At 45.9% G+C, this 14,216-nt stretch overlaps 1 protein-coding gene across 1 annotated transcript in view; it reads left to right on the top strand.

Annotated features, from left to right (window-relative positions):
* The first annotated feature begins 8,571 nt into the window (after window positions 1-8,571).
* LOC126033456 (guanylate cyclase 2G-like) overlaps window positions 8,572-14,216 on the top strand; it is a 49,371-nt gene continuing 43,726 nt past the window's right edge. Inside the window, exons 1-3 of the mRNA XM_049790432.1 lie at window positions 8,572-9,099; window positions 11,367-11,715; window positions 12,626-12,735. Coding sequence (XP_049646389.1) covers window positions 8,572-9,099; window positions 11,367-11,715; window positions 12,626-12,735 — 987 coding nt within the window. The remainder of the gene's footprint in view (window positions 9,100-11,366; window positions 11,716-12,625; window positions 12,736-14,216) is intronic.

The following is a 14,216-nucleotide window of genomic DNA, read 5'->3' as shown; positions in this document are numbered from 1 at the left end:
TGATGCAGTCCAAGACCCTTGGAAAGTTTTGTTTTTGTTTTAGAGCCATACTCAGTGATGTTCAGGGGTTACTCCTGGCTCTGCCTTTAGGATTTTCTCCTGGCAATGGTCAGGAGGCCATATGGAGATTGAGTCCGGGCTGACCATGCAAGGCAAGTGCTCTATCCACTGTATTATAGTTCTGTGGCCCCATCCCTTAGAAATTTTTGATGTATTGGGGCCGGAGTAATAGCACAGTGGTAAGCCATTTGCTTTGCAGATGGCCGACTTGGGATGGACCCCGAGTTTGATCCTCAGCATCCCATATGGTCCTCAAAGCCTGTCAGAAGTGATTTCTGAGTGCAGAGCCAGGAATATCCCCTGAGTGCCACTGGGTGTGCCCCCAAAACCATAAAAAAATTTTTTTTGATGTTTCTACCTACACTCGGGAGTTTTTATTGGTTTCTCAAAGAAGATTAAGAACCAAAGTCCTAGAGGAAGCAGAACCCAATGTGAGTCATACGGACAAGATGGAGAAATTGCAGTTTTATGCCCCCTCCAAAGGGCTTCCCATCTCTCTGGTCTGCTTCCTGCTACTGAGTTCACTTCTATCACAGCCAGGCTTCACTCCACCTGAAACCAGCCTGTTAGAATTCCACTGTCTGAGCCTTAGCATGCTCCGCGGAGCTTTGTGTTGTACTGTAAGTGTTCTGAGTCTGGCCCAGCACCCTGGTGGGGTCTCACTATGTGCACTAGTGCACTATCTGCACTCAGCTCAGTCTCTGAGCATCTTACCATAATCAACTTGGGGTCTTCTCAGCTTGGGCTTGGCATCTGAGCTCTTGAGGGGATTTGCTCATTCTTTGTGGGAAGTGTGGCTCAAGTATAAATTCTGATGGCCAACCAAAGTCCCTCCAAACCCAGTGACACTACCTCTCCCTTACCGCACCCCAACATACACAGATTGCCTTGTAGACTTAGTTCCAAGCGGCCCCACCAGGCAAGTAAGCCAGGAACCCCAGTGCAGCAGATCTTGACTTCTAGTCTTTGTAGGTTCTTTGGGTCACACCCGGCAGTGCTCACGGGTTATTCCTGGCTCCAGGCTCAGAAATTGCTCCTGGCAGGCACAGGGGACCATATGGGGCGCCGGGATTCGAACTGATGACCTCCTGCATGAAAGGCAAACGCCTTACCTCCATGCTATCTCTCCGGCCCCTTTGTAGGTTCTTTTATTTATTTATTTATTGGTTTTTGGGCCACACCCGGCAGTGCTCAGGGGTTACTCCTGGCTGTCTGCTCAGAAATAGCTCCTGGCAGGCACGGGGGACCATATGGGACACCGGGATTCGAACCAACCACCTTTGGTCCTGGATCGGCTGCTTGCAAGGCAAACGCCGCTGTGCTATCTCTCCGGGCCCTTTGTAGGTTCTTTAAGCCCAGAAACGGCCCCTGTTTTCTTTTATTTTTTATAGTGTCATCAGTCTTTAATAACTTACAGGCAAATGCTAAAAGTAACCTGTTTTCAACCAAGAAATGGAACATGGGCCAGAACTGCCAGAAACACCATGGATTCATGAAGTGTCTGAATCTTTTATTTTTGGTCATGCTGTGCTCATAAATCTTTTACTATTGCCAAATAATTTGCCTCACCCACATTCAGTTAGGATTCCCACATGTGGCAGTGACCCACAGTTTAAGAAGTTCCGTGAGTCATACTCAGTACCAATTCTTCTGATGTCAAAGGGTTAGTGGGGCCGGAGAGATAGCATGGAGGTAAGGTGATTTGCCTTGCATGCAGAAGGACAGTGGTTTGAATTCGGGCATCCCATATGGTCCCCCGAGCCTGCCAGGAGCGATTTCTGAGCATAGAGCCAGGAGTAACCCCTGAGCGTTGCCAGGTGTGACCCCCCCCCCAAAAAAAAAAACAAAAAAAGAAAAAACGGGGGGGGGGTTAGTATCATCAACATTTGCCTTGTTAGTAGCAAGAATTTTCAATGAACACCGAAGAATCAGATGGAAAGGTCCCAGCGTGAGGCATCATCTCTAAGTTCTCAGAGCCTTTTCCAGCTGCTCAGAAAGTAACTCTCCCAGAAGCTAGAAGCAGAGCTGGGAGTGAAGATGGAGGTCTATGACTTATACCAGGTAACTGGTAGGAGAAACTTGAAATGGAATAAAATCTGCCTGAGAAACTGATTAGGTAGAATACCTAACAAATTTTTGAGATTTTTTTTTTTTTGTTTTGTTTTGGGCCACACCCGGCGGTGCTCAGGGGTTCCTCCTGGCTGTCTGCTCAGAAATAGCTCCTGGCAGGCACGGGGGACCATATGGGACACCAGGATTCGAACCAACCACCTTTGGTCCTAGATCGGCTGCTTGCAAGGCAAACGCCACTGTGCTATCTCTCTGGGCCCAAATTTTTGAGATTTAATGTGAAGTACATTTTTTTTTTCATTTTCTTTAAAAAATATGGAACTTGGGGCTGAAGAGATAGCATGGAGATAAGGCATTTGCCTTGCATGCAGAAGGTCGGTGGTTCAAATCCTGGCATCCCATATGGTTCCCCAAGCCTGCCAGGAGCGATTTCTGAGCATAGAGCCGGGAGTAACCCCTGAGCGCTGCCGGGTGTGACCCAAAAACCAAAAAAAAAAAAAAAAAAAAAAAGGAACTCTTTATGAATTTGTGCAGAGGCTATGCAAATTTTCTCTGTTTCATTCCAAGCAAGCACCATAGCTCACATTAAAAAAATATTGCCTAGGGGCTGAAGAGATAGCACGGTGGTAGGGTATTTGCCTTGCATGCGGCAGAGCCAGGATAGACCTGGCTTGATTCCCTGTATCCCATATAGTCCCCCGAGCCAGGAGCAATTTCTGAGCACAGAGCCAGGAGTAATGTGCCAGGTATAGCCCAAAAACCAAAAACCAAAAAAAAAAAAAAAAAAAAAAAAAAAAGTTGCTTGCCTGTTGAAATAATATTTAGGAGAAATATCAGGCAAGTATTTTTGCCTGTTCCTTTTGCTAAATGTGTCTGTTGGAGGGTTAGGAGAATAGCTCAGAGGGCTTCATGGCATGATTTACATCCAGGGGGACTGTCCTACTAGTACCCTGAGCACTGCCTGGCTTGGTACCATAGTCAAAACAATAATTTGATCTGTTGGAGATGTTCTGAATAACACGCGTTAGGATTGGAGAGATATTACAGGAGTAGAGCATTTGCCTTGCTCTCAACTGACCTAGGTTCACTCCCCAGTACCCCACATGGTTTCTGATATCACCAGGAGTGATCACTGAGTGCAGAGTCAAGAATAAACCCTGAGCACCATTGGCTGTGATGCCAAACCATAAATAAATAGATAAATAAGCAAACACATAAAGAACATATGTGGCTTACACTCTAATACTTTTTATTGTTTTTATTTTGTTTATTATTATTATTATTATTATTATTATTTTGGTTTTTGGATCACACCTGGCAGCGCTTAGGGGTTACTCCTGGCTCTGCACTCAGAAATCATCCCTGGCAGGCACAGGGGACCATATGGGATGCTGGGATTCAAACCACTGTCCTTCTGCATGCAAGGCAAATGCCTTATCTCCAGGCTATCTCTCTGGCCCCAATTTTTCTTTTTTTTATTGTGGGCTAGAGTGATAGCACAGCAGTAAGGAGTTTGCCTTGCATGTGGTTGACCTGGGATGGACCCAGGCTCAGTCTTCAGCACCCCATATGGTTCCTTGAGCCTGCCAACAGTGATTTCTGAGCACAGAGCTAGCAGTAACCTTTGAGAGCCACTGGGTGTGGCCCAAAAACCCAACAAAATATATTTTGTTGGGTTTTTGGGCCACACCCGGCGGTGCTCAGGGGTAACTCCTGGCTGTCTGCTCAGAAATAGCTCCTGGCAGGCTCGGGGGACCATATGGGTCACTGGGATCCGAACCAACCACCTTTGGTCCTGGATCGACTGCTTGCAAGGCAAACACCGCTGTGCTATCTCTCCGGGCCCACAAAAAATTTTTTTTATTGAATCATCCTGAATTACAGTTACAAATGTTCCAACACCAATCCTTTCACCAGTGTCCACCTCCCACCACTGATGTTCCCCGTTTCCCTCCTGCCCACAGCCTGACTCTTGGCAGGCACCTGGTGATGGTTGGGGTTTACTTCTGGCTTTGTGTTCAGAAATCACTCCTGGCTTGGGGAACCATATGGGACACCGGGGGATCGAACAGCAATTCGTCCTAGGTCAGTCGTGTGCAAGGCAAACGCCCTACTGCTGCGCTACCATGCTGGCCCTGTTTCTCCTGCTCCCCCCTTTTTAGTTTCCCTTTTAGGTATTTAGGATTTGAACCACTGTCCTTCTGCATGCAAGGCAAATGCCCTACCTCCATGTTATCTCTCCGGCCCTTATTTATATTTTTATTTAATTTTGGTTTTTGGCCCACACCTAGCAGTGCACAGGTGTTATTCTTGGCTTTTCGAGCAGGAATCACTTTCCTCAGGTTCAAGAGAAAAGAACCTGGGTTGGTCAAGTGCAAAGGCAAATGCCCTACCAGCTGGGCTCTATCTCCAGCCCCAGATCCTTTTTCTTGACACCTGTAAATCTAGGGAAGAGGTGAAATTACTCAGTTACAGCACAAAACATGTTGTAACCTCTCTAGGTGAATTTGAAAATGTCTTATAACCTTTTGCCATTTTCTATTGCTGTTTTCAGGTCACACCTGGCATTGATTAGGGTTTACTCCCAGTGCAATGCTTAGGAGAACCCAGTATTATTCAGAGGGACCATCTAGTGCAAGAACTATCCCGGGGGATTCTAAGGACAAAGCATGCACTCCATGGGCTATATCTCCCCAATCCAGATCATTCTTGGGCCTTATACAAATTGGAAGCCTCCAAAGCTGAACTTTATTTTCTTGTTGCTTTTGCTCTGCACTGCTCAAGGCCTAAATCAGTGAATCTCATGCAAGTGAAGTGTTGAATCACAGTTTAGCCTCCTGCTGGGTTTGTGCCTTTTAAGTTTATGCAACATACATCTCACAGAGTTTTAAGTTTTGAGGTTCCTTGGCCTCATAATAACTTTGTTCCCCATTCGCTAACAGCTGGCCATGACACACATTTGCTAATGCATTTGCTTTGCACAGGGGTTCTGGGGATGATTCCGCATATGGAGATAGAGCTTGATGGATGAAGCCAGCTGGGAACCTGGACTCACCCATTCTGTTCACTCCCCCTACTGGAAGCCAGAGGTATTCAGAAAAACCATCAATTATCAGTTTTCTCACCAATACCTTGTATATCAACCTTTTGGGACATTGTCCTTTCTTTACCTTGTTTTTTTGGGCTGGGGACAACAACTCGAGTGCTTGGCTAGGGCTCTCTGGGGAGTAGGGGAAATTCCAGGAAATGGGAGGGTTCTTGTTTCTCCAGGCAAGAAGGGAAGAGGGTGGGGAGTCAGGGGACATCCGGCCCCACTTGCTTTCTCTGTGTACCAGAGAGAAGGTCCTCAGGGAAACCCTTCCCAGCACCCCAGGTCCTCTGTGGGCTGGGAGGAAGAAGTCTATGATTTCCACAGGCCAAAAGCATCACCACAGGAAGTCATAGTAAGACTTGGACAACATTTGTCAACACAAATGTGTTCTTGGGAACCTTTAACTTTTACAGCAAGTGGCTTTGGGAGGCAGCACTTTGCTGTCTGGCATTGGGGCCTTGGGTTGCTGCAAAGCCTAAGCAGGCAGATGGCCCTTCCTCATCACCTCTTTCAAGTATTTTCTTTTTCTCTTTTTGGGCCACACCATGTAGTGCATGAGGGTTACTCCTGGCCCTGCACTCTGGATTTACTTCTGGCAGTTCACAGAGGACCATATGGGATGCTAGGAGGATGGAACCAGCTCAACCATAAGCAAGTTAAGAATCCTACCCTCTGTAACACTGCTCTGGCCCAATCTTTCTAGAATGTTTGCTTCTTGTGAAGGATTTTTTGGAGGATACAGTAAGGACTTGAGAGGTAGAATAAAGACTCCAAAATCAAGATTCAGAGCGGAAAAACCTAGCATTTTGGTCAGACCTACCAACTTATCCTCGGTCTTAGAGAAACTGGCAAGTGTGGATGAGAAGCCCTAGTTTTTTCAAAGCAGCCACTGGTGTCAAGGGTGCATTCTTGTGGAAAAGCGTCAGCCAGAGGCCAGAAGAAGGGCCACTTCAGCCATAGAGGGGAAAAGGCAGTGGTGGTTGAATGTTTGAAGGGACAGATACCCCATGAGAGAGGTTCACCTTTTGCTGCTTTTATTTATCTATTTTTTTTTGAGGGGAGGGCACACCCAGTAGTGCTTGAGACTTAATTCTGGCTCTGGCTCAGGGATCACTCCTGACTGGCCAAGGAGCCATATGAGATGTGGTGGTGGTGGAGGGGTGGGGTGAAACCTGGATCTGCTGCATGTAAGGTAAGCGCCTTACCTTCTGTACAATCTCTACAGCTCTGAGGAATGGTTTTCTTCTCTAAGAAACAAAAATTAACAAATGCATCCTGGACTCCCAAGTTCAAACCAGGGTTCCATCCTCAGCCTCTAGAAGCTTAGAGTGAGGTTAACCAAAGAAGTGGCTTGGGGATGCAGAAAATTGCTATGTGCTAATGTCAGACCCTTGAACTTCTCTTTGTTCCAGTTCAACCTTGGCCCACTCTCCTCTGGCTCCTCAAACATTCACTTCCTAGGAGGTCCCCCTGACTCAGGGACTGACTCAGGGACAGCTCCCCAACCCTTAGTAAGAGGTGACACCCTGAAGCTCACACCCAGATAATTAATAGTCACCTCTGATTTGTGATTGTTTCTGGGAAAGTGGGTACAAGGTGTGTCTGACCTTGAGGAACCTCCCCTCTAGGAACCTGCTAGTAAGACCAGACAGAGAAGTACCAAGAGCCTGAAGAGTGTGGCTGGTTCTGAACACACTGGTGTCAAGTTTCAGGGAGTGAAGGTGGTCCATCATTGTCCCTGCCTGTGCTTTACCCCACTTCATAAAAGACAACATCTCCCTCCTTTTATTTGGACCACACCTGATTGGCACTCAGGGGTTACTCCTGGCTCTGTGCTCAGAAATCTCTTTTGGTCGGCTCAGGTGACCATATGGGATGCCAGGGATTGAATCCAGGTCAATTCCAGGTCCGCCATGTACAAGGCAAACGCCCTACTTGCTGTGCTATCACTCTGGCCCCAACTATCTCCCTCCTTTGCGAAACTTCCAATTGGGGCCTTTCCCACAGCTCCTCCTGGAATGAAGGGGCATTGGTCTGGCCACTGTCACAGCACAATCTCACTGGCTAAAGAGTAAGTCAAACACTTTGGCTTCTCTGTTGGCTTTAAGCCATGGCAGAAGTTCAAGGGTTTATGTTCCAGATCTTCAGATTTTCTCTGAATTAGATCAGGCCAGAGCTTTGCAAGTTCAATTGAAAAGGGGGTGGGGGAAAGAGAGAGAGAGAAAGAGAGAGAGTGAGAGAGAGAGAGAAAGAGAGAGAGGCAATTGGATACATGCTAGATGTATGGTGAAAACCAAGCACCGAGGGAGGGAGAGAGAGAGAGAGAAAGGGGGGGCAATTGGATACATGCTAGATGTATGGTGAAAACCAAGCACCTGGGTACAGGACATCTTATCTGAGTTTACTTGGATTGTTTGTCTGAGTACCCTCTACTAGCTGCCCCCAGGCTTGTTGGACTGGATTCATAAAAACATAAATCAAGCAGCCAGGACTGTCTGTAGGTATCGAGGAAGTAGGAATTGAAGGGCGCCCCCCCACTGACAGGAACCAAGTTCTGCACTGTTAATCAAACTCAGACAACTGAAGAAGGCAAGAAGGAAGAAGGCTTCCACTGTTGGGGCTGGGGCAATAGCACAGTGTGAAGTCTTCATAAAGTGGCATGCAGGCCCTTGCCTGACAGTGACAGATGGGGTGTCAGCATCTCTCCATCTCTATCTTCTCCCTGGAGCCTAGTTGCTAGTGAGAGATATACAGAATATTCAGTTGTTATAGCTCCCCTAATCCAGAACAAACTCCTGGACAGTTTCAGTTGTACCCATTGCAGTTTCACCCCATTTCGTGCAGTTACACCTTCATTTGATCAGGAAATGAAAGCAACAGAGGTGAAGGGAGCATCCAAAGTGAGAATCCAGCACAGCCACCTGTCTGTGCAGGAAGCATTCACGGCACACTGACTTGATGAGGGGAAAGGAAGCAGGGACAGAAGAGGGACATAGGGGCCCGGAGAGATAGCACAGTGGCGTTTGCCTTGCAAGCAGCCGATCCAGGACCAAAGGAGGTTGGTTCGAATCCCGGTGTCCCATATAGTCCCCTGTGCCTGCCAGGAGCTATTTCTGAGCAGACAGCCAGGAGTAATCCCTGAGCACCGCCGGGTGTGACCCAAAAACCAAAAAAAAAAAAAAAAAAAAAGAAAAAAAAAAAGAAGAGGGACATAGGTGCTAGGTGACTTGCCTGGGACCATGATGGTTGGCTAGGGTGATGGGGGGATGTTGTTAGGTCAATGATTGGGACCCAATTGTCTGCCCTGGTTTCTGTCTGCAAAATGGCTACTTCTAGCAAGGTTAGGAAAGATGAAAAGGGGGAGGTTTGGGTTAATTAGTGGCTGGAGTGGAAAGCAAGCTGCCATCCTCAGGGAGCTCTCTGCTGTTAAAGCTGCAGACACTGGTGGGCAGGAGGCTGAGCTGCTCATTGTTCTGCAGGGATCCAGCTGCTTGACACCTTCCATGGCTCCCCAGGCAGGTGCTGAGGCCCCGGGCCCAGTAGGGCTCTGTTTGGGATGCAAATGTCACATTACCCATTTAACACTAGTTCTCACTCTCTTGGCCAGCGTGTTCTTGGCTTGGCTGGAGGCAGCTAGGGTCCTTATGGGCTTCCAAGCCCCCTGGAACATCACTCATCCTTTTAGTGTGCAAAGGTTGGGTGCAGGTCTTCAAATTGCCTTGGACAAGATCAACTCGGAACCAGGAAATATCAGCTGGGAGTTCACGTATACTAATTCAACCTGCAGCACCAAGGAATCTCTTGCTATTTTCACCAAGCAGGTCCAGCAAGAACAGATTTCTGCCCTCTTTGGACCTGCATGCCCAGAAGCTCTGGAGGTAGAGTACCCAGTCTTCTAGAAACTTGGTCTGAGTTGCCTTTAAAAGGGGTGTTTTAGAGAGGTTGGGACAGACTTGAATAATCTTTTTGCTTTTTTTTGTTTGTTTTTTGTTTTGGCTCACATTGGGTGACACTCAGGTGTTACTCTTAGCTATGCGCTCAGAAATTGCTCCTGGCTTGGGGGTCCATATGGGACACCGGGGGATCAAATTTCAGTTCGTCCTAGGCTAGTGCATGCAAGGCAGACACCTTATGTCCTGTGCCACTACTTCAGTCCCTTGAGTAATCTTTTGATAGGTATTATTATACATAAGATTTGCAGGTCTTGGGGATAATTAAACCATGTATTAGAACATAACAGGCATTTTTCCTGCCTGTCAATAATTGTTAGTGAACTTAAAAGCTTTCCAATGGTTCCTAACTAACTTATTGATTGTTGGGAGTCTGTCCTGTTGCATATAATCTCATAATATTCCAACTAACATGCATCACAGGCTCGGAGAAAAGAAAATGAATGCTGGGGTTTAAATAGAAAATATGATTTATTGGTATTGGTTTTTCATTGGTGTTTATAATAAACCATTCAGAGATGGTAGAAGTGGGAAAAGAGGAAGTAAAATTGATTGCAATCAACCAAGACAAGTAATTGAAAAAAAAAAAGGCAGCAGATAAGTTTATTAGTTAGTGGGAGTCACATTGCTGATGCCCCAGGTGTCTTGTGCTATGAGAAGTGCTTATGCATAGGCAGGGGAGAAAGGAACATGTTCGACTCAATACTGCAGTCCTTTCCTTAGTTCCTGGCAAGCTAAGTTCCCACATGAATTTGCACCCTGGTCTCTCCTCAAATCTTCCATTTGACATGTTCTTAGCTTCTCAAAGTCTATCCCTCTGTCAAAGTCTACCCATTCATGCAAGTCGAGCTCAAGTATCCAGGGGTCCTTCCATCCTCCGTCTCCCTAAGTCACAGATCAGAAGTCATTTCTGGTCTTTTTCAAGTTCTATAAATCTATTGTCTAGAAGAATGACTAGAGGGTATACTTCATGTTAATGCTATCACAATTTAGTTCCTATAATAGATTATTATCTTGTTTAAGAGCAAGATCTTCAGAGTTTCTGAGTAATTATTTTGTTTGGAGAGGTAGTACACAGATTCATGCAAGCAACTCTGATTCAATCCCTGGAACCACACATGGTCCCCTGAGCACTGTCAGGAGTAAAATACAGAGTAAGCTTTGAACACAGTCTTTGGTCTAAGTGTGCCCCCAGCCCCCCTCAATAGTAGAATTTTTTTTTTTTTTTTTTTGCTTTTTGGGCCACACCCTGTGATGCTCAGGGGTTGTTCCTGACTATGTGCTCAGAAATCACTCCAGGCTTGGAGGATGCCAGGGCATGCAACCACAATTCGTCCCAGGTTAGTGCTAGCAAGGCAAACACCCTATTGCTTGTGCCACTGCTCCAGCCCCAACAATAGACTTCTAAAAAAATAAGAGAATGGATTGGAGCTGTAGTCTAGTACAGTTGGTAGGTGCTTGTCTTGCATGCAGTAGACCAGAGTTAATATCTGGCATTCCATATGGTTCCATGAGTATCACCAGGAGTGATTCCTGAGTGCAGAGCCAGGAGTAATCCCTGATACTGCTGGGTGTGTACCCCACAAAAAGAGCAACAAAAAAGATAAAGACCAAATAAGGAAATAAAGTCTCAAAGAGTGAGAGGCAGGTTGTTCTGGAGACTTAGCACCTCAATTCCAATCTTGATTCACTTTTATTAACTTGGTAAAGTCCATCATCGTTTCCTTATTTACTTCAATATAATGGAGGTAGTGATAGTACCTATCTCACAAATACACTTTAACAGTAGAGGTGATATATAAACTCTTGTGTGAGTGTATGAGTGTGTGTACCAGATCTAATGTTCAGGGCTTACTTCTGGCTTTGCACCAAAGAATCACTCCAGGAAGACTCAGCAGATCATATGGGATACAAAGGACCAAATCTAGGTCAGCTGCTTGCAAGGCAAGAGCCCTACCTGTTGTACTATTGCTCTGGCCCTGACATATAAGCTTTTTAAAGGAATGCTTTAGATAAATCACTACATCTTGCTATGGTTACTGCTTTCTCTGATGTCTTGCATCCTCACAAGGGATCTAAGACATTATATTCCATTTCAAAATTGTGGGACCTAAATATTATGCAGGCACCTTTCCATGGGATTTGAATGTGCATGATTTCCATCATGGAAACACATCCTTTTGGCTCCATTCAAGGTCATTGGGTTGCTGGCCTCTGAGTGGAACATACCCATGTTTGATTTTGTTGGACAAACAGCAAAACTAGAGAATGACTTCTTGTATGACACCTACGTAAAAGTTGTGCCACCGAGGCACACCATTGGGGACGTGCTCCAGAAAAGTCTCCAACACCTGGGATGGAGACATGTTGGGATGTTTGGAGGTTCCAGTGGGACTCCCGCCTGGGATGGAGTGGACGAGTTGTGGCAGATTATAGAGAGCAAACTCAAATCTCATTTCACCATCACTGCCCGTCTGAGATACGCCAGCAATGACCCAGCCCTTCTCAGAGAGACTCTCAGAAACATGTCATCAGTTGCCAGGGGTAAGTATAAAAGAATCTTATGAGGTCTGTGTTTGAGACAAATAGAAAAAAACAGACAAAAAAAGAAACAAAACCCTGAAGCCAGAGCAATAGTACAATAGGTAGGGTGCTTGTCTTGGACATGGGTAGCTATGGTTTGACTGACAGCACTATCTATGGGGCCCCAAGCCCTGCTAGGAATGATTCCTGCGCACAGAACCAGGAATAGATTTTGAGCACTTCAGGTAACCCAACACTCCCATCTCACCAGTAAATAAATCAAATAAATAAATAAAATTTGTGCATCCCCAAAATGAATGTGCTTGTGTATAAATGGATGGGGAATTACCAATGTTAACCCACCCCCCCCATTCTGATGCAGAAAGGCAGATTCTAGGTCTTCTGTAAACTCCTGACATGTGGCCACAGCCAGCTTGTTTTCTGACTCAATGACATGTAGCATGGAAATGAAAGATCTATTTTTCACTGCTGCTTTGCTTGTTTTTTTTCGGGGGGCCACACTCAGCAGTGCTCAGGTATCACTCTTGACTTTGTACTCAGAAGTCACTCCTGGCAGTCTTGGGGGGACCATATGTGATGCCGTGGATCGAACCTGGGTCTGCTGCATGCAAGGCAAATGACCTAACCACTGTGCCATCGCTTTGGCCTTTCACTGCTGCTTTGTGTGGAGAAGACAGTCAAACCATAGGGCAGATGCTGCCAGTTAGTACACTGTCGGCTTGGTTCAAACTTCTCTGGAGTAGAGGAGCTTGCCTAATTCCTCAAGTACACTCAAAGAAAGAAAAATCTCAGGTCTTATTTGGAGTGGGCTCAGGCAGACCTTATAAAGTGCATGAGTACGTGTCTGTATATATGTGTGTGTGCTTACTTCCTTCAGTCTCACATACAATCAGCTATTTATTTTTTATAGTTATCATCTTAATCTGCACCTCAGAGGATGCCAAAATTATTCTGCTGACTGCAGAGGAACTGGGGCTCAATACAGGAGACTTTATCTTCATTGTTTTGCAGCAGTGGGAGGTATGTGCCCATTACCCCTTTATGGCTCATGTAGTGAGAGGTGAAAGTCTGGTCATTTGCTTTGGGATAGAACCAGTTCACTGAACAAACATGGAAGCCTTGGGAGGTAGGTCTGCTGGTATCCTTATCCTCAGATCAGAACACAGTGATCTAGAGGAAACTTCCCTGAGCATTATCAGTGAGCCAGCCCTTGAAGCAGACCATTGGCCCTGGTGCCTGGCCCTCAGGACTGAAGGCTATGTTCTAATGTGGAACAACTATCATTTTTCCGGGAATAACGAGACATCCCTAAAGGACTCTGAAACACAGGGCTTCTTCCTTTTCTTCCTCACCACTTCCCTGTGTCTTGGAGAGATTACCATCCTCAAGGTCATAGGTCAGTTCTCAGGTGGCTGGGCTCTTCAGGTAATGCAAGGAATGCTAGCACACGGCTCCCATGGGAGTGGTGGGCAATCTCACCTATTTCATTGTCTGGGGAGTGCCAAGAGCCACTCGAGGTGAATATTCTGGGCAGGATTTACCTGGTGTTTTACCACAGGTCTGTAGGTATCATAGTTTCAGCCTACAAATGAAACCGTGGGGGCTCAGCTAGGTAAGGTACTTTATCCACATTTCCTGAGCTCTTAAGGGCCTCAGTGGTAATTCAAACTGAGTTTGGGAGACTTAGGAGTTGATTGATTCTCAGCAGCTCTAATTCCTGGTGTATGGGGTGTCAGGCCCTATGGTGAACACCTGTTCTACTAACTTCATTTCCTCTAATACCACTGTGTGGGTAGATAGTTATTTTCTTCATTTATAGATGAGGAAACTGAGATCTTAACTAGGGAAATAATTTGCTCAAGGCCATGAGACTAGCTTATTGGAGAGCTAGAATTCCACTCGTCATGGGTGGGGTGAGCTGTGTGTGGGTGTGTGGTGTGGCCTTAGTTTGTACATCCAACCATCACTCAAAACCAACATTGCCACCTGCATTCAAGTCTGGGTACATTGAATAACTTTCCTAGAGATTTTTATCTTCATTAAGGGAGCTTCTTTTTACAGGATTGTCAGAAGATAAACTGGAACAAAAGGGAACAGAAAAACTTGTGTCAATGTCCAGGTTTAGGAAGTATTTTAGATCACTTGAAATGTTTTAGGGATACAGCTGGAATTAGAATTCAATTAGAGTGCCAAATTGTCCAGAAGATTCTCCTCCTTTTCTTTTCTATTGCTCTCCATTTTTTCCTTGTCACTGTCCTCTACCTTGAATTTAGGCAGATGGGAGGAGGAGAGCCTGGCCAAGTCTTAATAGGGAAAATCAGTGAATTCCCACTTGTTTTCTACCCAAAACTTGGATGACTGAAATCTGTTTATTTTTTTAAACATGTATTTATTTATTCAGGTTTGGGGCCACATTGGCAGCTCTCAGGGGTTATTCCTGGCTCTGTGCTCAGAAATCTCTCCTGGCAGGTTTGGGGGACCATGTGGAATGCTGGGGAATC

Source organism: Suncus etruscus, chromosome 17, assembly GCF_024139225.1.
Source record: "Suncus etruscus isolate mSunEtr1 chromosome 17, mSunEtr1.pri.cur, whole genome shotgun sequence".
In the NCBI taxonomy this organism is placed as follows: domain Eukaryota; kingdom Metazoa; phylum Chordata; class Mammalia; order Eulipotyphla; family Soricidae; genus Suncus; species Suncus etruscus.
The sequence above is the reverse complement of the archived record's forward strand: the minus strand, read 5'-3'. Positions and strand labels throughout refer to the sequence as shown.